This window comes from Pogonomyrmex barbatus, unplaced genomic scaffold (genome assembly GCF_055798465.1).
Source record: "Pogonomyrmex barbatus isolate J1 unplaced genomic scaffold, ASM5579846v1 scaffold4, whole genome shotgun sequence".
NCBI lineage: Eukaryota > Metazoa > Arthropoda > Insecta > Hymenoptera > Formicidae > Pogonomyrmex > Pogonomyrmex barbatus.
The window spans coordinates 9,220,361-9,248,274 of record NW_028297138.1 but is presented as its reverse complement, the minus strand read 5'-3'; the positions used below and the strand labels follow the sequence as shown (position 1 = coordinate 9,248,274).

The following is a 27,914-nucleotide window of genomic DNA, read 5'->3' as shown; positions in this document are numbered from 1 at the left end:
AAAAGTACAAATATCTCTTGATGCATATGGACTCTTACGCAATACACATTTTCTTTTCTCTTAATTTTTACTCATGGAATATACAGCGATGGATGATACAAGTGTATTTTATTTTAAGGCATCTTATAAAAATCTAAGTTATGTGATGTACATGTGGCAGTTCAGTTTCAATATATTATAATATATATAATAATAATCGTGTAACAATGCGAAGTAAGATATACAACAATATCCTAATTAAAATATCAAAGTTATTTTTAACTCTGGTTTCTCCCGCAAGAAATCTCTTATAAAATACGAACAATCGTAATTGGTTCGTGACGAATTCGATCAATTTATACGATCGATAATTCATTCGCGATTGATTTTATATTCTTTTTATTGTCAGAAGGTTTGATTGGGGCAATAATCTTTCGCTGTTCACATCTTACATTTAAATGCTTCATTTAAGATCAATTGAACTGTGATCCTCAATGATTTTTAATGACAGAATTAATAATCATTTATGTCATAAATGATTATTAATTCTGTCATTGAATCGCTGATAATTTATAATTATTATTTTTTGCTATTTAAAATGGCTTATATTGTTATAAAAATTGTTATACTTCTTTTTAAAAATAGTAATGTATTTTTCTAATTTAACTTTTCCTTCAGAGACTCACATCTACGGAAGTTTTCCGAGCCCCATTCAAAGTGTAGAGACGTAACCAGATGCCTTATTCATATTCTCAGAATATCAATAGTCTAAGAACATAGATAAGGAAGCACGCAATTATATCTTAAAGTATATGTCGCTAAATATTCATATTTGAAGCAATCAGTTCTTTGCATTTAAAAATGAGTAATTAATGCAAACTTGATTACAACTTGTAACATTGCAAAATAATAATAGATACTATTTTTACTATCACTGTTTATAATGATATGATGTTTATAATGATTTATAATGATTTTTCAAGAGACATTGTTTATAATGATTTTTCTGATATTTACTTTATTTTTACCATTGGTCAATTTTTACAATGTTGCAATTTAATAATTTTGCATCATCATCCATGATTAGCAAAGTTTACTAAATTGGCAAATTATCATTTTAAATAGAAACTTCCCCACGTAATGTAGTTTAACTTCTGCAATTTATTTTATTACTTAAGTAAAAATATAAAGTTTTGTACCAAGCATGTGGTATAAATAATCTTTCCTCTCATCTCATGGATGTTAAATGAAAATGTTGACGGACATAGTTGAATCTGGATACTATTTCACGAAACGATTTTCTATCGCATATATTTACGATCTAGTTTCATCTTCATTAAACATTGTTATATATTGTTAAATATATATAATATATTTTAGTAATTTATTTTTTTTTAATTTACTACATATATTTAATAATATATATATATTATAATGAATATTAATTTATCAATCAATTAAAAGGTAAACGTTATCTTCTTTATTTAAAAAATATATAAAAAAAATCTGAGATTACCTAAAATTCAACTACTATATTTTTAAACTTCTATAAGGAAAAAAAAATCTACGTAGTGCCGAAAAATTGAAATTCAGCGGAATGTAAAGATTCACTTATGAATTTACTATCGCGCGACAATAGATCATGAATAAAAGCGTTAAGTCGCTTCGTGGAATAGGTTCGTCCTTATCAAAGTGATCGCAACTTTGAAAAGCAGATCACAAATATACGGAAAACATTTTTCCTCTCACGTTACACACTTTGAGCGCGAGCGAACGCGAGCGATCGTTCTGTCGATTACACGCACGAAATCGATTATTTCCGTTTTTACGTATTTGCGTTTTTTGCGTGCCGTATAATTATATTCTCGGTTCGAGCGCTATAAATTATTATGCATTAATATGTACAACATATATATGCGGCGCAAATGAGCGTGCGCACGCGAAGTATGGGAGAGTAAGGCACTGCTTTGTGTCGTCTTCAATCAAGACGCGGAAGCTTCCATCGCGGTCGAACCTTTTTCTCTGCGCCTCTCCCATGTGTTGATCCTTTTTAACGGGTAACAGATTACAGCCGACATGAGAATCAGGCTGCCAGACAGGTAGAACGAAGCGTCGTAGCTCCCGGTCGCATCCATGAATGCACCTGTTTGCACGTATAATTTTATTCGGTAAATTAATATCCAGCTCTTCTGATTTATGAATTATTATTATTATAAAGAATTCGTAGGGAATTTATCAGGGTTCACGTTTAATAATGAATAATTCTAACGAACGGATATAAATATTTCTTAGAACCAAAGGCGCTTGCTTTCAAATAAAGCGATTGTAAATCAACGTTCCGATCAAGCTTCTTGCTATTTTCCGAAGGATGATCGATATCATTCTAATTACCTGCGAGAGGCGCGCCCACAGTCGCCGCCACACCTTGAAACAGAAGAAGCAGCCCAAAAGCGTTCGTTAGTTTTTCTAAGCCCAACAGATCCACAACGAGGATCGATCTCAGGGAAGCAAAGACAGCTGTGAAAAAGTGTTTAATATATATTACGCAAGTTTAACGAATGTAATTAAAACTAAGCTTATAAATTTCAAATCAAGATGTTATGTAAATAAGATAAGGCGATAATAAACACAGATATATTTTTAGTTATGTCCATAAGATTTTTAAATGTAATTTACATCTTATGCTTTCATCTGTAAAGATAAAGTTTTTAAGAATGCTTCATTTGCGCTTTTATATATCGCTTACATATACTCAGGCCAAAGCTAGCCGCATAAAAGAACTGATATCCCTCCGTTAGAGAAAGGCCGGAAAATATAGTTACTAAACCACCGACGCTGATAAATACATTGTTCACAACCAGGGCATTAACTCCAGGCAAACTGCTTGCTAAACCACACACGATACGACCGATAGTGTTACCAATACCGATCACCGAAACGAGAAACATCGCTGTAGAAGCGTCAATGTTAGCCTTTATTGCTCGATCTGCAAAAAAGATAGATAAAAATTCATATTTTACAGTAATAAAAACAATACGCGAAAATGTGTATTATATACAAATAGAGATAAATTGTGAACAGAATATTTATTTGTTTTTTGATGCTAATAAATATCAAATAAAAGTAAATAGCAGTAAATAAATGATATTAATAATAAAGTAAAGTATTGAGTCTGACAACAAAATAATAATGAAAATCTTTTATCTTTATTAAATTTATATTAAATATATTGTTTACCGTTTTTTTTTTGTTTGATATGTATACCTGTCACATATAAAAAAGGTGTATAAAAGCCCATCATGGTGAGTCCACCAGAGATCGCTAGTATTAAAAAAGACGGACTTTTTAGGAGGCTTAAATCGAGCATTGTGGTCAGAATTCGCCGTACGCTTTCCGGGCACAGGTAGCAACTTCCGCTTTCTTCCTCCGCTACATCCTTTGCCGTTGGCAACCGCGTCACTGACATGTGATAACCGACTGACGATTGCTACAAAAATAAGTGATAAGTTTTTGATATCTTAAGTAACACGATTTTTTTACGATCAGAAACCTCAATTGAATTTAATCTTAATTTAACTTGCCATTTTACATTTTTATAAAGATATAAATTAGAAAAAAAACGAGATTTTAATTAATAAATCTTTAATTTTATATTACTCGCACAAAAGTTATAAATTTTTTTATACTAATACTGTCTAAATATGAGAAAAATTTAAAAAATTTTGTGAGAACATGTGCGGAACTTACTTGAGACTTATAATGAGGGAGTCTGTTCAAAGAACCGCCGTAAAAGATGTCATCTCTGTAAAACGGTCTCTGTGGATCTTTCGGATTTCGTTTGCCTATTCGAAGGGACTTTTGACTACATTCCGAATCCGTTCGGAGACGCCTGCCGCTAATCGTGTGTCGGCGGATCTGAATAATGAAATAGAATGTTTGCAATTTCAAAATAATTCGAGAATAACATGTTTTCTAATAACATGTAACATGTTTTCTTCTTTTTCGCACTTGTCAGTATTATACATATATTAGATCTTTTTTCCCGGATTCTGAAACAGAGATGTTTACAAAAGCTGATTTGCGGAATTTTCCAGGTCATAGGTTTGGCTCTTGTACTTCGGAAATACTAAATTTTCGTTTCTTGGCAAAAGTGAACATTTTTCTTATACATCTTGTACAAATTTTAAATGTGTTTTAAAAATTGCAAAAAGAACAGACAAAACTTGCGAGAAATTCGGATTGTTGATCAAGTTTCGCACAAATAAATTTTGGAATCTTATTAATTATAATTTTACACAATGGTAGATTATTTTCTATTATATATTTAATTGAAATTATAAGTATAATCCCAAGCGGATTATACTTTCTGTCATCCTAATAGAAAATTATATTTTTCTACTCTGTTGCAAAATATTCTTTTTAAATTATTCCTCTTAAAATTTTCACATCCAACAGAATGAAAAATCTTAATTTAAAATCTTATCTTAATTTATTTGATTCATTTGCTTGAACTTTTCGTTCTTCTAAGAAACTAAGTTCTCTATGCATATGTCGATCTTACCGTCGGTACTTTTCCATTCAATCGCTCCAAATCGCCGCTGAGCAGATTATTCTCTTCGGCAATCTTCTCTTCATTAGTATCCATATCGGTACCTTCGGCAGGATATATCGGCGCAGATAGCCGCTTCTCCGAAGTGCTTATTTTTCTTTCCAAAATCTCAGTCTCCTCGTGCACCTTGTGCAACGAGTGCAGGGATTTGGATGCGCTGAAAAAAATCCGTTTCATGTCGTTAAGTGACACATTAATGCCCGATTCTACTAACGTGGATTAACTTTAATCTCGATAAGTTCAACTTATTCTTCGCCTTTTTCTAAGAATTAGAAAAAGATGAAGAGCAAGTTGAACCGAGATTAAAGTAAATCTATCGTTGGTGGAATCGGGCATAAGTGATGTCAAACGTCAAAGCGAACAGGATTCTCCGTTTATTACTTTACTATGTTCGGGCTGCTGCCGAGAAGTTCAGCCGCCGTCGGGTATTCCGTGTTATTATTTGTGCCGAAGAAGCCGCTTCTGTTTGGTTGCACACAGTGCAACGAAGTCGTTGACACACCTTTTCCCAATAATGTAGTTTTGACCTCGAGCGCGGCATTTTCCGGGGTGTTCTTTACCTTAATCCTCGTTGGTTTCAAAGGACGAAACATGGCGCCGAATATGGCACAGTGCAACAGCATGCCTGGAAACCGCATAAGTCTCTTCCGTTTCTTCCGTTAATTAGATCAGAACGTTGATACATACCAAAGTATTAATTATTATTATCTATATTTATTTTATATTTTATACAAATATTAATACGAAAATTTTTAATATATAAAATATTACACAAATTTAAATTGGGAAAAGATATTGAAATTTATATATATCTACATTTATTATATTTGTTTTATATATATATATATATATATATATATAAATTTTTATTTGTTAATATTTATTTATTTCTATCACTTAATGTCGTTTAGATTTCTTAGATTGCTTTAGATTTCTTAGAATACTTTAATGTAAATTTGACAGTTAATTTCAAATAAACGTCACAGTTTACGATTCAAAACGTAAAATCATACATAACCAGGATTTCATGTGATTTCATAACTGTTCAATCAAACACCTCTTTAAGTGCCAACTTATCTCGCACGATCCAGCTTTTCCTCGACGTGAATGGTAATGCACGCATTAACTGTGTTATGTTATCTCATCAGATTTTATTCATACAAGCTTTCATTATCTAATCAAATATACGTATCGTGCAATTAAGTAGAAAAGGGCAGTTGTGCTATCACCATTTTTCATCGATGAGAAAATGTTGATAAGATCAGACTCAGCAAATTTAATTAAAAGTTTAATTAAGAAAAAATGCAGAAAAAAGCAAGGTTCTTTATTATGCCATTTGTGTAATGTAAGTAAGAGGGCGCAAATTTATACTCATGATAGACAGCTGAATGAATCTATAAATAAATTCAATTTATCCTCGGAAGAAAATTCTGAATCATCCGTCGAGACAATAATTTACTATCGTAATATTTTAATAAAAAATAAAAGTATATTCTTTAAAATTTTAATTAGAATCTCGATTAAAAGCATTGCAATTTATATAATCTCAATGAGTTTCAATCAGTTATCATATTTGTTTGTGTAACAAAAATCTAGTTTCACAGTTATATTATAATTTCTGATTAAAAAATTCATTTTTAAGTACGGTTTCTTTAACAATTCTCGACTCACCTGCTTGACATAGCAAAGCTCCCCTCCAACCAAAAGTTTTCACAAGTATATTCGAAACCGGTGCGAGTAAAAATGCACCAATACCGGAGCCACATACTGCGATACCTGTAGCTAAAGCTCGCCATCTTTCGAAATAAAAACCAGTAGTTATCACAGCTGGCACATATATTAAACCTGCCCCAATGCCACCTGAGTTTTTGAGAAAAGTCTTATTTTGAAAAAGAATTTCAATGTAAGAGAATTTGTTAGAATTTGTTAGACTCATGAATCGTTCTTCAGGAGAAATTTAGATGTTTAATTTCTTCAACAATACAAATTTTCTAATTAACACAAGCATATTATTGCGATTAATTTTTATTAATAATTATTTTAAAATATATTTAATTTCATAATTATTCTCATAAATATTGAAATATATTTATGAGAATAATTATGAAGTAGAAATTAAACAGATTTTAATTAATTAAAAAATTAGCATATTAATAACAATCATTATCTCAAGTCAGAGTCAATATTTAAATATTGATGTGAGATCCGAATTCTTGACAAATTCTTGAGTGAAGTTGGAAACGTTGTATATGTCTAAGAATTTAGCCAAGAGATTCTCGGCGACGTCAGTTAGAAATATTTAAGACAGAAATAGCCTTACCTATGGCGCCATAAGAAATGTAAAGAAACTCGATGGAAGTACTGAAGTACGCGAGGACGAAGGCGATGCAGCTAATCACGCTTCCTAATATCGCCACCAGCCTGAAGCCGTATCGATTAGCGAGGGCGGATACAAAAGGACCTGAGAAAAACAATCATTTAATTTACAATTACAATTTTCGTCGTTCCAACGATTACGGACGTTTGATCTACAGATATGCAGTCGAATGGAAACACGCGAACCATTCGTTACACGCTGATTATCAATACAATTCTAATCACCTTTTTTTCTTCAGAATATGTTAACTGTTATGTAATATTGACTGTACGCAACTTAGCGCGAATGTCGTCATTATAAAAGCAAGCGACTTGTAAGTATACAATATACATACCGTATGCTTGTACAAATGATTCTATTAATATAATACCGCTGATATGGTAACTTACTTAAGTATAAAATGACAATGTATCGGGATTTATAGGTTGATAAAAAAGAAAAATATCTCGCATATTTTTTTCAATATGAATGAATATGTAAAGTTTTATTTATAAAGTATCCGTGCATGCATAATAGAAAGATACGATATAAAAAAATGTGAGATACAAATTAAAAATGTATAACATATCTATATATATTCTTTCTGCTTTGAAATTGACATGTTAGTTGAGATCTATCTAAATAAAGCTCAATTACGTATTTATTTACGTATTTATTAAACTAACAACTTTATCAATTAATAAAAAGTATTATGTGTATGAAATATAAACAGGTACTCTGCATAATTTTCAATTTCTTCGGAACGGAATATGCAGTTTACGCAACATTAAGGATAAATTGCGGAAAGTAACTTACATCGCTCTTTATCATCACGAGTAGTTAGCCACAATTTTGCCGCGCGTTGCATTGCTAAACTGATTATAAATGTACACGAAAGACTCATGATATATAATTTTCTCATAACGAGTTATAAACTATCACACATATATTCCAGATATTTTATTTTTGATTTCGCATTATACATATGATATAATTAGCACGGTTAAACGGTTACGAAACGTGCTAATTATTAATTATTAATTATCAATGTCATCGACATTGGTTACGAGATCGTGGCAATTTAAAAGCGTTAAACGCTGTTGAACGAGCTCGATGCTAAATCGAACATCGAGTGGAAATATTCGTGCATATTTATTTTTTTGGATTGCACCGCGGATTGATCCTTGAGACTGGTCATACAAGCGGTTATTTATTGCAATAACCGCTAACTCGGCTGCGAATACAAGCGTTATGTGCGACTTTATCGACTCGATATGTATCAGGAAGATTCCACATGTGAGTATATTAACACCGCTGTATTTCTACAAACAGACTTATCAGTTGCGTACATTCGACAGAAACACGACAGGCTATCCTTATCGTATTTTTGATGTCTTGCACAAAACGTATTGCGTCAATATTGTGGCTCGATATGTCAAAAAGAAAGTAAATTCTAAAGAATTGCAAAATATTCCAGCTTTAAAGTGGAAAGTTTGCGTGAATTCATTGATCAAACGATCATACGGCATTTCGCGTTTATTTATTTCTTTATTTTTCTTTTTTTACAAATATAACAAACAAGATATAACTTGCTTTTTTAATACTATTTATTAATTGCAACATGCGTTTTGTTACATAATAAATGTAATCGAACGCAAATCTCTTTGAGACATATCGTACCGTTATGTAAATTCGATAGACTTAATTATTGCTTCTGGAATGGAAATGCAAATTTGAAATCTTGTATGTCATTATAAAACGGAATTCTTTAATCATTTTTTTTTATTTTATATTTGATGCTCGTAAATTAACTTATGACTAATTTTATATGATAAAAAGTACGATATTTTTGTAAAGTTATTCTATTTTTATTTGCGTAATTCAAAATATTTTTTTCTTCTTATTCTTTTATTTTGAATTTATCGAAAGTTTCAAAAAGGTATCAAAGTGAAAGGTTATTTTATTTAAATATTCTGTGTGTGTGTGTGTGTGTGTGTGTGTGTGTGTGTGTGTGTGTGTGTGTGTGTGTGTGTGTGTTGATGTTTTGCAAAGAATCCCGTGAAAATGACGCTTTCTTAAGATTGAATAATCGATTGTATAGTTGATATGTAGATCTGCTACTGAATATTACATACATGTCGTACTAACCAGCCATGAGATAAAATCCACTCTGTAACGAGTTAACGAATGCGACACTCGCTTTCGACACAGAGAACGCGTCTGCGATATCGTTCAGAAATACGCCAAAACTGAAAATGATACCGTCGACAAAGAAGTTGCACATGAAGGAGGCCGCAACAATCACCCAGCCCCATCCTCCGTCAGGTGGTACAACCATTTCCACTTCGATAGTCTGTTAACAAATGTTAATGAAATTGTCACGAGTATCTTCCAAAGACTAATTTAGTGTATATTCAAGTAAAATTATTGGAAACGATCGTCCTAACACAAATTGTTGCAATTGTTATATTACTTCTATTATCTTAAACTTTAAATTAAGAGCGAGTAATTCTGCTTTAATTTAAAAAAAAATTTTATTTATTAATATATATATTAATAGGAAAATATTCTGCGATATTGTAAATTAACAAAGTCTAGCGAATGATAAAATCTCTATAAAAAATTATTTTTATATTTGCGATATAATATTTTTATATAAAAATATAGAAAGTAACAAAGAATTGAAGATTAAAATGTGCGATACATAAAAATATTAAAAATATTAATAATTAAAATTTTTTGTTTAATTTTTTTTAAGTAATATATAAGCAACTTACTATGAATATCGATTTTTTTTTTGCAGATGAACGTAAAAAATGGAAATTAGAAATCTATGATTTCTTATTAGTATAAAAATTTATACAGGTACATATGTTTAAGAGACGATATAAGGCCAGAAGCATAAAAGTTGAGAAAAAAGCACAAATATAAATTATTTGAAAATAATTGCGTGTGTAAATATGAATGATTAATTTACCGATAAACTAACAGTTATATGATTTGATTAATATGTCACTCTCAATCTATAATAATCTTAATTTATATGCTGAAAAAATTTATGGAGATATGTACGATTGAACACAATGTGATATACATTTAAAATTTAAATAATCGCAATATGTTTTATATAAATTTGTCTTCTAATCGTTACTTATAATTTCACTAGCATATATTAATTTAAATTTTTTGAAAATATTTTACACTTATAATTTATAAATATGAAAAATAAATATTAAAGTACAGTTTAGTAATTATTTTTTAATAATAAAAAAAATGATATAAAAATGATATAAAGATTAACTATTAACAAGAATTTAATTTTAAACATTTCTTTATGCTGTATTTATAATTTGTAAATTTTATAAAAATTTTAATTTGTATACTTAAAATATTGTGATATTTAATATAGTAATTGTTTAGTATTATTTCAAAATAAAATTATTAATAACTTTTTTTAAGGATAAATTATTCCCTAAACGAAATTATTTATTGATGATTGATCGAAGACATAATTATACTTTTTGCATGAATTTTAATTAATGTTGTATCTTATTTATATGTAAATATGCATGGCAGTGTTGCAACAAACAACAGAGTCGTACATTCAAACTATATATTAGAAACTTCATATCTCGGCTATCGATAAATTCTAAGGGTGATAATTATCGCGTGAGCGCTGTTTTCTCGCTCGTGAGAAAACATGATACGATATATATACTGAAACTAGTTTGCAGAAGCGGCACGAAATCGGTTAATTCGCAAGTGTCCTGATATTTCGACATCAACATTTACTCGTTGGAAATTCACAAGGTGCTAAGGTCAAGGCTGTGCAGAAAGCCATCTAAAACCTGGTCTTCAGTAATGCGGTCATTTCATGACCCCAAACTTCAAATGTTATCAATCTACTGTCAAACTGCGTGCGCCTAAAATGTTGATTCTTGTCGCAGAGCGCAATTACTTTACATTGAAACAAAGACAAAATTTGGGAGAAAGAAAAGAATTAAAGGGAAATATTCTTGAAATTACAGAATTAATATTTTTCAACTGGATGGAATTCATGAAGAATTTATATTCTAATTACATTTCATTATATTTTAATGGTAATACACTGACAATAATATAATTTATAAAAACGGGAAACTCATTGGCTATTAACCCGTATAAGTATTCGTTTATTCTTGACAATTTGATCAACAATTGATCAAACAATCGATTGAATACGAAACGTTAAAGGAGACAAAATTATTCGAAACACATCCGAAACGGATTTCTTACAATTCAGGAAATCGTCGCGATGGTTTTCATTTCCGTCGGTGACAGAGAGATGACACCCTTTTGTGTGATTAAAAGCGTAGATGCGTAATCCAGATGGACTCATTGTTCGAAAGCTCCATTATTCGCGCAGAAAGTGGACGCACGTGTACGTTGATTATTCGCGATTAGCGTATAAATCGAAAGGAGCTTTATCGTTGCTCGCGTCGCGCTCGTGCTCGCGCCGTTTAATGTCGTGGCGGGCAGATAAGGAAAAAATTCAACGAGAGACGCGTATCCGCCCCTGGATGACCCACGGCGAGACAAGGACTATCTGGTCCATTATGTGTCGCAAATAAAGCGATATCGCGGTTTGCAGTTTTACCGCGCGCGATCCGCTCGCCGTTCTCAGCGCGAGCGTACTGATCGCGTCCGCGGCCGGCAGGCGTCGCGCGAATGATCGCGCGCGATACGCGCATTTTTTCTTGCACCTTCCGCATTTCGATACACCTACGGGTCGGGAAATCACCTCGTCATTGTTGTTGTCGTTGACGTCCTCGAGCTGCAGCTCCTCGCTCTTGTTGCGCTCGTGACCGTTTTGCTGCGGCTTGCTCACATCGGAAACCTGCCCATCCATTTTGCTCGCCGTCGTCGACATCCCCGTCCCGTCCGAATGTCTGAAACACGTTCGCGCGAAATGTCAGTTGAAATTTATTCAACTGCTGCATTCAATTCTTGATGGACGTTGTTTCGATAATGATATATTTGACTTGGATACTAAGAAAATATATATACTGAACATTTAGGAAAAATCCGATAACTTTAGTGACACGGCTAGACATAATGTTTATTTCTATTAATACAGATTAACTTTGATTTCAATTTAATCAACATTTTAGTTTTTCTAACTTTCAGAAAAAGATAAAAAAATGCCTTAAAATGATAGGTTGGGAGGAACGAACATATAAATGATTTCTGAACATATTAATTCTGAAAAATATAACTATAACATTCTTCTCAACTGTTACTGTAAAAATAGAACGAAATTTTTTACATTTTGCAATCATATCAATTTGCTAACTATTTTCGTTTCCGATGTTTATTATTTATGTACATTATGATATCTATTATGACATTTTCACTAAGATTCGTAATAAGTTGATAAAGCTGTAGAAAAAAGTTATGGAAAGTTATGGAAGAATTATTGATAAATTACTTTGTTATAATGCATAAAGATTCTTTACTAATTTTATATTCTTTTTGTATATTTTTTCATTCCGCCTTTTAATTGAGGTGTAATAAAGATTGAGGATTAATCTGGTTTGAAAGAATGTCGCTTGAAAGTAGCGTGAATAATATTCAAAGCGACATACATCTGCATACATCAATTTATATCATAATTAATAATGAAACTTGAATGATTTTTGCCATTTGCTTCAGTGTCTAATCTATTTGTCTTTGTCAAAAAATAACAAATTTCACGAGAATAGACTTCCGTATTTCCCTCACAGTATACAAAATGAGTATGTTCATTAAATATAAAGTCGAACAATAGAGTTAAGCAGTTGAGAATTTATATTCGAAATTATTAATAATTTACGGCAAAATATGGCATTTAAATCACGTAACACTGATAAAAGATTAATCAGCTCATAATGAAACTCTCGTAATGAAACAAAACCGCTATGCTTGCAACTGAATTCAGAGAAAAATCTGCTGAGATTAAATAAAGATTATACAATCGTAAAAAAAAAATATCTTCCTGTGTCTAGAATATGTTGCATAATTCTGGCAAAACTCCGATAAAATAGATATTAATAGATATTAATATAGAAGACTCAAAGTCAAATCTGATTTTTTTTTTGTCAACGTTTCTCAACAATTCGACTGTTTCTTTCTCTCAGGCATGCGAATCCCAATAATATTGAAGCAAAAGAACGATTCGCTTATTAATTGAGTGTTGATGTAAAAGACGATGATATCAAACCGGTTAATAGGTAGTCGCGTGCCGACGAGTTTTCAGTAGTAAACTTTAAATCAGCCTTGATCTTTCGGAATTCTTTCGTTTTCCTTGATCTTCCTGTTCGAATTCAGTTGCAAACATAGCGGTTTTGTTACGCGACATCTTGGCAAGCATTTAGACGATAAGCCACTTGGGAATTCATTACATGAACAGATCAATCTTTTATCAGTGTTACGTGATTGGTTATAATTCCGGATTAATAGCGTAACTAGTCGATGACATTGCAATATAGTATGTTATCAAGAACAATGGATAAATAGACAACTACAGGATTAGATGATTTCGTTATCGCAATCATTATTGTGTCACGTTTAACAAGCTAGGAATCTTTGCTCAATTTGAAATTAATTTTTTTTATCGAGAATGTCGCAATTATTTGTCACGAATTGTCTTTTATATTAAATACTATTGCAGCTAATTCTAATATTTCTAAAATTAAAATTCTAAAATTGATTGAAAATAAGTAAAAATTTTCTTCTCTATTTTCTCGTAACTCTGTTCTCGAAAGAGATCTCTAATTTTAATCGCTACCGTTTAATTCTTAATGACTGATCGATTTGCTCTGTGATTAAGAAGATAGGACAAATGATCAAAGCATTCGCAATCAGAATGTGATTTAATAAATCTAGGATGTGTGATCAAATTAAAAGATATTAAAGTGATTGACTCGTTGAAATTCTACTTACTGCTTGATCGACTACATAGATGTTTACGAGGAAACAGCGAAATCGGAATTATAATAATATTTAATGTGTTTGAAGTATGAAATTTATCTCGTATATCTTATATCTAGCGTTTTATAAATCGACGATAAGATAGGTTTAACAAAATACTTATTTCTGATAGAACGTACAAATAAATACTTCTCCAATTCGGAGCTTTTCATATTCGATATTAATTTTATTACCTGATCGCGACAGTTTCTTTTCTCTCTCTCTCTCGTTCTTTTTTCCTTTTTAACTTTTTATGACGTCTTGCAATACACGTGTGATTACGTTGTCTGTCTTTCAGATATAATATCAGAAGCAATTAAGAATTACGACCTCGTCTTTCGCGTGTGCACATCTCATTTGCGAAAACCTGAATAATGTACACAGCTTTAGCAGCTATCGTGCAAACAAAATTGTGTAAATTTTACTAATTGATAATGGACACGTTTATTTTTATCATGACTCGTTTCATTTTATTCCCTTAGAACCGCTCAGCGATGGTTCGCGCAAGGAGAAAGTAAATTTGGCAGTGGAAACTGTAACTTCGTTCCACTTTTTTCTCGCTGTCCTTGATTAACTCTATCTGGTCTCGCAATGATGATTCTGGCCTTCAATGAAATATTTTGCAAGAAATTCTTCAATTTGCGATATAAAAAATATAATAAAAATAATAAATTTAACATTTTATATAAATTATGTAATTATGTATTATTATATCTCTAACATTAATAATCATATATATTATTTTATTAACAAAATTTCATTGTTTTTACTTACATTAACATTTTAGAGTTTTATGAACAAATCATTTATTTAACGGTATATTTTCTGACATTTGTTTCGGCCGACAATATGAGAGCACATATGAATGTATGGCTGGTATTTGTAAAACTATTATACAAGATGTAAAATCCAGATAATGACTTATTCATCGATCGTGCTATTTTAGATATAATCAGTACATAGCACGTTTATTTTTGATTGTAGATAAGATACAGATTATTGTCGCGTGATTTGCATATTACATCGGTGATTAGCGTCGCACAATAGATCGTGTTCTCTATCTCATGATCGATATTAACATCTCTCGAATACTCTCGAAAGCTATTTATCGCGCACTTTATCTACTTCACGCTTTTTCTACTTCGCTGGATACAGAATTCAGTTTGCAAAGATTTACTTTGATCAAACGAAGAACGTAAGTCATGCGACCAAAGCGTGTACGCGCGTGAGGAGATATTGTCGCGCTATTTTGACGTAAAGATCCATGCGCCAATGGCTAACAAAGAAGCGCGTAATTAGGACAGAGGAAAAAAATTGACGAAACGAGGTAATCGCGGACTCAGATACGTCCCTCATAATAATTGCTCGTAATAATGGCTGTTCCAGAAACGAGGATGGTTTTTGTAAGAAGCGCTGATTAGCTCTTCAAACACCAAGATAAATCATTATCGGCGCGCAATGGACAATGCAATTTCTGCTAACTTGCTGATAAATTGCGCCTGAGTAACTGTCGAGCGAGCAGATATCCCCCTTACTTTTTACCAGATAAAACGCCAGTAAGGCTCCGCGATTTTATGCCACGTGAGACCGATTGCGGTGCATCGAGGCAATAAATGGCAATAAATTACTGCCTCTTGAAATGGATTTATCATTCGTAGGGGAATAATGTGTAGATCAACATGTTAAAATGATAATTGCGGTGACCAAGAAACACGCTTGAATACAGAACGGAGTACAGGAAACTTATTGCATCTTCCTGGAATAAAGACGATGTTATTGCGCTTCCGACATGCGAAACATGTGTCTCATTAATTCTAGCGTTTTTTAACAATCAAACGGACAATACGGTATTGTTTGATCGATCATTTGTCAAAAAATAAATGAGGACCGAAGTAATTCTAAGTATATTTTCTAACGTAATCATAAATGCGAAGCGCACAACGCATATAGGTTTTTACCGATAATCAAAGTAATTGCCACGGAAGTTAGCAAGAAATAATTAGCGCATATTTTTAAATGTAATATTATCAGCTGCAATAACAATATGTATTGTATAATTTATTGCATTATATGCATTTTTTGCGCATTCTTCTTCATGAAATATTTGCATCGCTTCTTACTTCTTTTTATCTTGATTTATTTGATTCATAAAAATTCGTGAAAAAGGTATTCCATATTTTCTAAAATATCTTGTTTATTAATAAGAAATAAAAGTTTGCCTGATTTCTGTATGTGTCGTAAAAGTCAACATAGACGTTCAATAAATATCCGATTTATCTTAATTATTTTTGTCATATTCTTATCTTAAAATTAATTAATTTGCACTTCAATATTTATTAGAATTTCTCGTTGTTATCGTATTTTTAAAAATATTTTCTAAAGGTATATTAAATAATATTTTGATCCACCGTTCTTATAAGTCAGACGATTAAATTGTTCTTAGACTACTTCAATAGATATATTTCAATAATTACTTAAGAAGGAGATAACAATCGTTATCTCTTTCTTTGCCATAAGGCGCCACCAAGAACATTTGTGAGCAATATCTTATTATTAGTGTCTAAAAAATGTTTACGAGCTTCCTTCACGAGCCTATAGATTTCTCATAAAATAGATTTCTCATAAAACTACCTCGAACGATTGAACGCTGAGGAAATTAGAAATGTGAATTATTTTCTATTAGATCGCGATACGTTTAAACCGCACGGTGTTCGCAAGAATTATAAAATATGTTTTTTAATGAATTGCGTAATATGCGATACTGGGTATTCCATGGCAGGTATAACAAATGACTTTACGACGATGAAAGGTGTTTCTGTCTTCCACCGTCTGGCTCTTTCCGCATTATTGTTATTCCGCACCTTCACTCCCTCAATGTTTCCTTGTGAACGCGACGATATGCAAAGATCGCAAAAACCCGATTTCCATTCGCTCAATCGCATGCCGATAAATATTGATATTTGCGCGAGCCAACGCTGCCGTTTGCAATAACATAATTATCGCGGGAGCGGAGATCTTATCGTCCACCGGAATTTCGCAAACATTATTACAAAAGTTCACACCACTCGAGACAGATACTTTGCGGGTGGTCGATGGATTATCTGCGATAAGTAGATTAATCGCGATATCCCGGTATTACGGGGAACAACTTTGGGTTTATCGAGAAATTGCGATGTTTTCTGCCGTTCCGGCAGAAAACTTCAAATTTCACGATTTCCACGAAACAGATTTGCACGAAAATGTATACATGCATATGAAATTTTTCGTAAAAATATAATATAAGATTATATATCGATAATTTCAGATTATTTCAGAGAAAATTTCAGGCACGTTTCTTAAACAGGTAGGCCAATAACGAACCGGAAGTACCGCGATTTTTATCCATTTCGCGGACCACACGAATCTTGAATCTTTTCAAATTCCGCCAGCACATTTCATCGTGTACTATTCGAAAAATTCATTATGCATTGGTGGGTCCGAATATTTGAATAAATTTTCCGTCATGAATAAGACGTAAAAAAGAATGCAACATAATAAGAGGACAAAGTGGGATGATAAAATCTCGATGATAATACTGTTATATCTGTATTTGCGATTTAGCGTTATTAAAATTATCAGACATGAAAAACAAATGTTAATCTTATTTTTCATAATTCCCATGAAATTGTCTCATTGTTGTGTTTGAATTCATTTGTTTCTTATCTTATTACCATCAATAGGGAAAAATTTCAAGATGTGTAAAAGACAGAATTTGATAGGACTTGTCTGTATTTTAATTTATTTAATTAACAATACTCATATCTTATGAGTATAACACGTGTCATAGGATCGGATTAAAATGCTTTACAAACAAGCCATAAACAGACCAAACCGTGTCCCTGGCTCACTTTTTATCTTTCGAAAACTTCAAATCATCGTAGGTTTCTTCGGACATAATTTAATTGAACAAACTTCGTGGTGCCATTGTAATGCGATAAATGTGTTTGGTTTTAGCTTGCAAATGCTATATTCTCTTGAATCTTTATATTCACTTTTAAAGAAAAAGATTAGATATTTAAAAATTTATTATATTACTTTTCATTATAATTAAACTTTTAAATTATTTCTTTTGAACTCAGTGAGAATATTAATATTAAATACAAAATCTTTTATCAAGGAATGAAAAGTTCTTATATTTTTATATTAAAAAAATAACTTAAGCTTAATTAATAAAGTAAGGCAAATGTAGAATAAATTATAGTTTATCTAATTATTATTTATATAATGCTAATATATATAAGTAAGAGGACTACTTTTTTGAAAAATCTTTCAGCATTTTGATTGTCAATGCAAATAGAGATTGCCTCGTTTTTCATCACGACTAATAAAATAATTATATCTCACCGCATTGTATTTTTATATTTCGACATTTATTATAAATTGATGTTAATTATAAATTTTATATCTAGATTTTAATTAATTTTATAATATGAAGGTTTCAAGCGAAAATATTTGATGGTGTAAAATAAACGTGCTGAATTTTAAAAAATTAAAAAAAATTAAATTTAATTAAATTTAGCTACATAAATATACATATAAATATAAATATAAATATAAATATACATTTTATGATAAAAACTTTGTTTTTCTAAATTTAACTTCTGGTTATTGTCTTAAATCTTCATATCTTTGTTAATCATCATGCGTACAAAATAATATAGCGTCTGGTGCATCGGCATTATCAGGTGTGCGCAAAACAAACACCGACCAATTAAACAATTTTCAAGTCTTGAAATAATTTTTAAATTCTTCACGTCATTAGACATATGCGGATTCTGACGTAAAGAAAAAGAAAGAAAACACTCGTGCGCACGTCAAAGTATGAAAATGAATCGAATGACATTCCCGTTTCATTCAAAATATACTCATTATACATATCTTATTATAAATAATCATCTCCTAAAAGACAACCTTGCCTTCGATATTCCGATTAAACTCTACCGTTTTAAAGAAACACCTGCGCGCGAGGACATATTCCAAATTCATAGAAACTTTCTTCTGGACACCTGTATCATGTGAAAAAAACTCGTGTTCAAAATCATTAATTTTTCATGGATCATCCGTGGGTCATTCATGTAATCGGATAGTTCTATCGTAGAATTTCCATTTTATTCTTAACATTTTTGGAAGGATTTTTATATATTTGATGAATATGATAGAGACAATAGTTTTCATGAAAATTATTGTATATTTCGGAAAATGATAAAAGATAAAAAATGATAGAGAGAAACCGTTTGCAAGAAAATGTTTGAAAAATTGTAGAAAAAATTGAGATAATTTTGACTTTGATGTATTTTATTTCACTGCATTACATTTAAATTTGCCTCAATGTAAACTCTATATCAGACTCTCGAGGTTCTCGAGCCATTGCACCGCCATGCGTTGGTATAAAAATACTCCGACTCTAAAAATAACTATAGAGATCAGACCATGGTTTCACAATGTAGACTTGTATATATTATGTGTTTGTTAATTAATAGCCATATTGATAAACTCTATCACTAGATATATAATCTAGTAATTATTCTTTGAAATATTAATCACTTTTCATATCTATTTTAATATTCGGGAATTCTGAGGCCATTTATTATAGCAACATAAATAACGCACTGCTTTGTTTATTTTCTTATCAAAGTTATAATTAAAGATAGCTCGGGTATAATTTGGAATACTTCACCGTAAAATTTTCCATGGAAAAAAGTGGAAAGAGAAAAAATAGATTTTTATATCACCGATGAAAATGCAGTTTGATATATATATATATCAGCAAATATTCTTAAAGTATTAAAAAATTCTCAACTAATATCTCCTTTTAATTCATTGGTTTTTAAATTGATAGTCACGAAAGTAAATAAAATAAATTGATTTTTCTAATGACGAAATTTAAAAAGTTTCTTTTAAAAATCTTAGGAACTAAAACGTGACCTTTCGATGACGACATTGACTTTTCTCACCATCTACTGATACCGATGACGTAAAAAATATGTTATTGTCAGTACCATGCATGTTTTCTCACTCTGTAAAAAATATTCAAATACAAGAACAGATACCAAAAAAGGTATTTGCATTTAAGCATTTTGCATCACTGAGACTGAATCATGAATTTTTTTTATGATAACAGACGGTGGTTGTCATTGTTAAAGTATTCTAAGCAATTATGCGGAAACACTCGCGCCTATCGCCTATCGATATGCTCGCCGACAGGCGAATATATTGCATAATTAACGTCGTCAATTTTTCGCGATCAAGGTACACGGGCGGTTCACGAGCTGAAAAAGAAATCCGCGCGCAGTGGCGCGTACGCCACGTGCGCCTGCGCGTCCCGATCGACGGCGGGAATCGCTTCGCGGATCAAAATTCACGTGGTTCAAAGTCGGGTCCGTCATCTTTTCTCCCAAAAAACACTCAAAAGCACTCTCCCCCCTCCCCCCTCCCCCGTGAAGTGTTCGATTCATTTTTACGTTCGCGCGAAGCGAGCCGCGATCGAGGCTTAAAGATCGAGACGCATTACCTCTGGTCCCTGCGAAGTCGCACTGTCACCGGTGTGCGTCGAAAAGTTCCAGTTTGCCGAGAGAGAAAAAGGCAAGCCGAAGGCGAGACACGCCGCGCGCGCGCGTGTGCGTAGATGCGTACGTACGCGTGCACTAAAGAGTCGCGCGCGATGTGACTCGAGCGGAAGGTCCGCGGACCGTCGCAACATTATACCGGGTGTGCCCCGCAAGTTTGCGGTCTTTTTAGCGATAACGACGGGATACCAGATTGGCCCGTTTCGAAGTGGAGGAATCGAGGCTGCTCCATCGTCACAGACACCGACCGATATTGGTGGGATTTCTTTTCCGCGCGCTTACGGGCCCCTCCCTCCCCCTCGGATGTCCCTCTGGGATGTCTGTGCGACATTTATCCGATAAGCGTCTCAACTATCCAGATCACGAGATTACACATTGATATGAAGTTTCTAGGCTTTTTCTGGATTAGTCGTTTCAATAGATCATCCACGGCGCCAACATGTCAAGATGAAATTCCTTGTCGAAACTGAGAAATTTTTTTCAAAATTTTGTTGAATTAATTGGCGAAAAAACTGACAGATCAACATATTAAAAAAAAAAAAAAAACATTAAATTAGAAATGCTTGATTACTGAATAAATCATTTTTTTATTCTTACGTAGACCAATGTACGTCTTTGTAAATAAGTTAAATATGAAACTTTGTTAGCGATAAAGTGGAGCTCTCCTCCGAGATTGATAATTGTGTTTTAATCACAAACGATTTGTGACAATTCGAAATAAGAATGTTTTTGAATGACCCATTGGGACCCAGGCAACAAATGTTTAATTCACGTCTGTCTCGTCGCGACGGCGTCCGGTATGATGCAACAATCGTAGAAAGTTTCGATGCCGAAAAATCTCAGCATCGAATCGTTTCGACAGTTCAGTAAATCGTCGTTCATTATGACGTTTACGTCTGAGTGCTCGAAACTTTGGCAATCGTTTACATTACTTTTGTATTCATTTGCATTCTCGGGGAATGTGCAAAAATCGCGCCGTTTCGTGAATAAAAGTAAGAGTGGAAAAACGAAGAGGTGAGCTCGATGCTGTGAGCGTGCAATGAGATTCTTAATTCTCGAGAAATATCACGCGAGAAATGTTATAAATCAATGGTAATCAGTTGTAATCGGTGTGAGTGAAGGAGGTCATCAAAAATCCAAATGGCATCGCGCTGCATCCGCTTATTCTATGTGTCACTGATATCGTTCGCTGATTATGCGAACGCTACTGAATTTTAACTAGATCCGATAATGCATCGCTGCGCGTTTTGCAGCGAAGCGACAGAGCAATACTTGTTTTTAATAAATTTCCATCAGGGACGGTAAAAGCACTATTGATAAAAGGTGCTTCATCCGAAATAAAAAAATGTCAAAAGCATTTTTTATTAATTTCTTTATTTTAAATATAGAATATTTTATATGCAAATAAAATTTTAAAAAAATATAAATAAAATTATCTAACTTAATGGTGGCATCTTTCATCGCTGTTAAAATAGGAAGAAAACGACAATGCTGAATGATAGAATATAAAGATCACGTTGAGTTAGATTCGCATTAGATTTTAAAATAGAGCTTTATTTATTCTTTACATATGCCGCATATTTTACATGTACATTTGTATTGTAGACTTTTTTAAATCTGTATTGCAACACGCATAAAATTGAAATTACATTGGAATTTTATTAAAATAAATAAATAAAATTCTGCCTTAATTTTAAAAACGAATTGCGTCACCATGGTAGATTTAAACGTAAATCGTAATACGTAATTTGAGGGTACCCCATTACGACCCTCGTTTTTTTGCCATCGGCCTTTCTTTTATCGCGCGATTCAATTGGAAAGGCCCCCCCGTAGCTCAGTGTCAAGTTTCAAGTTTAAGTTTTACCGTTTCAGGTTTTCCATTCTGCGACGACGGCATGCACGAATGTACGTGCATACGTCGACGTTGGCACGCGCGTGCACGCTTATTATAGATTGTACACACGCCCCTCGAATACGATCAAGTGCACTGTGCATAACTAAATGAAACGTAACGCGCCGCGATCCCCCTGCCGCGATATACACTGTCCGTGTATTTTATATGCCCTTTCTGATTATGCAAAGTTTAACCTTAGGTGTGCGTGCCGAACGTGCACTGAGCTGTGCGTGCTTTCAGAAATCGCGCGATCGCGCACCGGCGAACCGTCGCGCGCCGTGTCGCGTGAATGAGCTGTCCGTTCGTTTTGCCGTAAACAGATAATATTCGACGGACGTTATTTGTCATTATATGACTAACAATTAGGTCACTCTTATCTCTTGTAAGTCATAAGACAATAAAGAACAAACAGCGGGAGCCGTAGTTACAGCCGCGATGTAAAATCAAATACAAAATATTTAACTCGATAAAATTTTATACGAAACTCACGTTTTTCAGGCACGTAAAATTTCTTTTGTGCGAAATTTTTTTATTGCAAAACATTTTTTTCTCTGAAATAGAGGAAGGACCTCTAAAATTAAAAAAAATAAATAAATAAATAAAATAAAATGTACGTGTATGTAGAAATTCTTCCAGAAAATGAAAGTCGCTGGCAAATCGCAACCCCTTAGAAGCCGGACGCGCGGCGTCGAAACGGCGCGAGTGCCGTCGATCGGCGATAAGGATTCCGGAGGCGACTGCCCGATAACTCGTTTCAAGTCGGGAGATTGTACGAGGCGCGCTCTCTAACGCAACTCGTTTTCGACGTTTCCAAGAGCTCGGAACTGGTAATAGCGGGGCGACGCGTGACGTAACGAACGCGTGAAAAGTTCCGTTGACGGCGGAGAGGTCCGTTCGGCGATCTCAAGCGTGACACGTGTCGCGCGAAACGCGCCGGGGATCCGCACGCGGGACGTCGTTACGTCGCGTCGGATCGCAAGATCGTCGGCAAATAATTGCTCAGTTGGAAACCGCGAGCGATTGACATATGCGGGCCATATGTAGGAGAAACTGTTAAAGAGCGCCACGGCCACACGCGCGTCAATTCATGCATAATCGCACGGCGTGCTTTGGCCTCCGCTCGCGATTTGGTTCACATCTTTTCATTAAGCGCGGAATGCGGCGGCATCGCTGATCACGTCTTTTCAATCAGTGATGAATTAGTTGCTCGTGACTTCGACCGATACCGTTCAATGCGCCCACGAAACGTGACCACGAAATTGAGTCATATCTTTTTCTTTTCTTCTGATGAGAAGATGATTCAGAATTTTTATAGCTTTGTGCTAATATCTAAAGACAAGAGAGAGAATGAGCAAGAGAGATGATATATAGAGTCCGATCGAAATCTGTTTCGGTTTCGGTTACGATTAGTTTCGGTCAAAAATTGAGGTTTCGGTTAGGTTTCGATTTCGGCCGAAATTGAAAGGGATCGTTTCGGCGACGTTGAAACTAATCAAGTTGTACTCGCAAGTTTTAAGTTTTACTATTGCAATTGTATAGTAGTATATTTATTAATATGAAATGTTTATTCTACTAGTTTTCCAAAGACTTTATTTTATGTTTTGAAATTTTATTAACAAGATATAAAATTTGTGATACTACACGGAAAGAACACTTTTGCTGGCAAATCTAAAAACCAGATTTGACCAGATACATATCTGAAAATAATTTTGTTGGCTTATCAATTGTAGAACACTTAAATATGATGATTAATACTGCAAAAATGTTTGATCTTCTAACAATTCAATTTGAATATCGTATATAATAATTTTGAAGGCCCAACAAAATTATTTTCAGATCTGTATCTAGCCAAATTTTTAGATTTGCCAGCAAAAGTGTTCTTTCCGCATACAGATTGTGAAAATGTGTATGTAATTATTGTTTCAATAATTAAATTATGATGTTTATAAAGAAGAAATGTATGATATATTTTTGTATGCGCGCATCTGTACATATTTCTTTCCAGGATTTTCGTGAAAGTTTTGGTTTTGGTCGAAATTGACATATAACCGAATATTTATTTCCAGTTTCAATCGAAATTAAAAAAGATTTCAGTTGGGTTTTAATGATCTGTTTTTCTTGAAAGAATTCGACAGAAAGCAAATTATATTTTAGATTTTAAACAAAAATAATATATATATATATATATATATATATATATATATAGAGTTTATTAGTATTAGTTTATAAAAAATTAATGATAAAGGGAAAGAGAGCGATATTTTTCTTTACAGACAAGCGATTTCTTTTTCATTGATCAGCTAAGAAATATTCCATTAATAAAATATGTATCGTTAACTTTTTAACAATAAGTAAAATCTATTAAAACACTAATTTTATTTGAAAAGAGTTACATATATCATTCCATAAAACTCGATAAAAAAATAATATAACACTTTTAATTACTAAAAGATAGATAAATGAATTACTCGCGCTTGTTCGTTGTTTTGTCGCGAGCTATTTACTTTGTTCTTACCCGCTTTGTCCTATCAGAAGATGAGTTCAGTGTCGCGGTACGACCTCTTCGAACAACAGGCGAGACTGACGCGTCCTTCTTGTAACCACTTCCGTTTTTGTGCGATTCTTTGGTGCCGGTCAGCGGCACGCCGGTGTTTCAACGCGCTCTTTGTCACGCGCGCTAAGACAAATCCAATTACAGAATTTTTATAAATAGATTTCGCCGATCTCTCAAAAATCGAGAATTTTCCTCTTCATAGAAGCGATTGACACTCGCGAAGATTCGTTTTTTTTTTTTTTTTTTTTTTTTTTTTTTTTTTTTTTTTTTTTTCATTCGAGGAATTTGAAAGCACCGCCGGGCATGTTCCACCGTGCCACAGTTTCAGACGTGATTACGATTGTAATCGCGCGAGTAATTCTAATTACGCTTCGTACGCGCATACGTCCACGCTTCCTCCTCGCGACTCCTCGACGATGACGAGGTGGACGGACAGCCGGATAAGCGATCACTCGCGGAACCGCTCAGAATTATCTCTCGTTCGGCGACTCGCGCGCGAAACGGAGCGGAGGCGTTCCTTTGGACCTCCGGCGCGATTTTTTTTTCCCGCTGGCGTCGAGCCCCCTCCTGCGTTATTCGCGCTTGAACGAAAGTGCGGAGAGTTGATCGAGAGAGTTTGATCGCGCGTGCCTCCTTGCCTTGTGCCTCGAGGAGCTCTCGCGCTGTTTGCGGTACGTGAGAAAAGAGGAAAAACGTAACCGGAATTTTAACCGGGAAACAGATCGGCGATTCCTGGATTACATCGCGTTCTCGGCAATCCACACGTGGATTGCGTCCGTAATAATACGTGTAATAATAAAATAATAAAATTTGTACGCGTTGTTGGGCATTTCCTAGAAGCGAATATTCCGGTTTGCTAAGGAATCGCTAACTAATTATCGTAATAATATTTCGTTTCGCCCAGTTCTCTCGAAATAGCGCGTGAGGCGGATTTAACTAGTTTCGCAGATCGATTTATGGACAAATCTAAATTAGAACTATTTGAAACTGCATAATTAGCTTGCACGGGGGTTTAGGGAAGGAGCCAGGCTAGGGGCCTCCCCTTCTCCAAACATAGTTGCAGACTGAAAATAAAGTATATTATCAAGTATATTAATATGTATCTCAAATATCTTAATATGTAAAATAATTTAAAAATTCTTACGTATTTGATAAAATTAAAGAGACTGTTTTTATCGTAATGAACGCATAATTTGTAATCGTATAATTTAATTTACTTGTCGACAGTTATTATCACGTTTGAATAGATAATGAGGATTCATAGCTTTCTATTGATTCACTCCATCGAATCATTCAAAAGAATCCTTAATCTGTATTATGAAGCATGTGCTATCAAACGCGAAACTCATTTGTCTCCACGATGCAAGAATAAATCTTCTCGTTTTTTGACGTCATAATCCCCATAAATATGCAGTGATAAGGCCGAGGATGCTTAGCGTACGATTCGCCAGAAACAAAACCTGCCTTTTGCAGCAACGTAACGCGCTGTATATATATATATATATATATATATATATATATATATATATATATAAATTTATAAATTGATACAATAATTTATTGCTGATAATTTACTTCCGACCTGATATTTACATGCAATGAAGTAACGCTCGTATTTACATATTAGAATCACGAAACCCGACTTGAGAAAGTCGAGGTAGGCGCATTAGCATTTTTTTTTTCCAATGCTGGACGTGTCAGGGTGTATATGCAGGAGAAATGAACGAGTCAACGCAGTTTTTTTTTTTTTTTTTTTTTTTCAATAATAAAAATTCATAATTTCCTCTTCAATTTTCGATAAACGTCACCTAATACATTTGTCCTTTTTTTGTACCATATCATATGTTTAACATATGCACGGAGTAGGGCGTGCGCGTCCTTCCTGTTACGCTCGCACGCGGAGAGAATAGTGCGGCAGTAGCGGAAATTACACAAGGACCGTCGTCGCGAACGGACAAACACTTCGATAAATAATTTACTTGATTGCGTATATATTATTGCGCGTGAACAGCACTCGTAACATCAATTAATTAGTAGCCGTGATAATATTACGCTCTACCTATCGACGATGCTACGCTTTCACTTAACTCTAGAACACCACATCTAGAATTTCTTGAAAAAAAAAATACTCACTTGCCGTATTATTTAGGGAAAACGTAATTCTGTGAAGGATACGCAATAACGTCTCTCTTACGAATTTGATTGATCCTTTCATCGATCAAGATTTTTGGAATATTTAACGCTAAAGATCTCTTAACGCTTTTACACAAAAATTTTGTAAAATTTTGTATATTTTATATAATGTATCCTCTTCCAAGATTTCGTAAATTATTATAATCTCAAATAAAAAGAGAATTCTGAGGGGAAACGACAGGCGATTGATCTTTTAGATTCCGATGTGGTATTCATGATCAGCTTTATCAAGTGCGATATTTGGAATTTAACGCAATTACAACATCTCAACAATGTGCTTGTAAATTCCTCGAATCGTGCTTTAAAAAGAACTTACTCCAAAATGTCAAAAATCTGTAGTCACTGTACGTAGCGTTTTTACATAGACGTGCATTCAAGTATAAAAAAGACGCTGCTTCAGCCACTAGTATAAGTTAATATAAGTTAAGAAAACGCTCCCATACAATCATTTCAATGCTCCTTAATGAATGTTTATCTTGTACTATGCGAAATAAAAATTTTGGAGTAAGATCTTCTCTAAGATCTGCCGATTCAGTTGGCGCTCAATTGTCGCTATGGCTGGAATATCGATATTTATTGCATTTAAATAATATTTAACAATACCGATACTCAAAGATCTACTACACATCCTCCCCGTTGCATCGCCACAATATTTCTCTGCGTGTGATCGTCCGTACACGCGTGTACGTCGCACACATCCTACTGTATATCTAACGTACGTAAAGTTCGTTCCGCCT

General features: G+C 33.5%; 2 protein-coding genes across 7 annotated transcripts in view; one reads left to right on the top strand and one right to left on the bottom strand.

Moving 5' to 3' along the window:
• The window catches only part of LBR (lamin B receptor), an 87,676-nt gene that overhangs the window by 29,389 nt on the left and 30,373 nt on the right, over positions 1 to 27,914 (top strand). The gene's annotated exons all lie outside the window — the stretch shown is intronic.
• On the bottom strand, positions 49 to 27,880 carry LOC105433255 (monocarboxylate transporter 12). Of its 3 annotated transcripts, none has more exons than XM_089081154.1 (12): positions 24,946 to 27,880; positions 11,725 to 11,872; positions 9,093 to 9,297; positions 6,909 to 7,049; positions 6,260 to 6,448; positions 4,970 to 5,213; positions 4,541 to 4,745; positions 3,727 to 3,894; positions 3,244 to 3,466; positions 2,726 to 2,965; positions 2,371 to 2,496; positions 49 to 2,122 (listed from the first exon to the last, which is right to left on the bottom strand). In XM_089081154.1, exons 2-12 carry the CDS (start codon positions 11,851 to 11,853, stop codon positions 1,962 to 1,964), a joined length of 2,031 nt encoding a protein of 676 aa, XP_088937280.1. In that variant the 5' UTR covers positions 11,854 to 11,872; positions 24,946 to 27,880; the 3' UTR covers positions 49 to 1,961. The 3 variants fall into 3 exon arrangements, with proteins under 3 accessions (XP_088937280.1, XP_011646752.1, XP_088937282.1); XM_011648450.3 differs by lacking the exon at positions 24,946 to 27,880 and adding an exon at positions 20,482 to 20,676; XM_089081156.1 differs by lacking the exons at positions 11,725 to 11,872; positions 24,946 to 27,880 and adding an exon at positions 11,220 to 11,694.

Excerpts from the sequence above, each read along its gene's own strand:
- LOC105433255 (XM_089081154.1), bottom strand. The coding sequence starts at position 11,853 with ATGTCGACGACGGCGAGCAAAATGGATGGGCAGGTTTCCGATGTGAGC. Across the intron at positions 9,298-11,724 it reads ACGACAACAACAATGACGAG|ACTATCGAAGTGGAAATGGT; the intron begins GTGATTTCCCGA and ends ATTTGTTAACAG. Across the intron at positions 2,123-2,370 it reads TGTGGGCGCGCCTCTCGCAG|GTGCATTCATGGATGCGACC; the intron begins GTAATTAGAATG and ends ACGTGCAAACAG.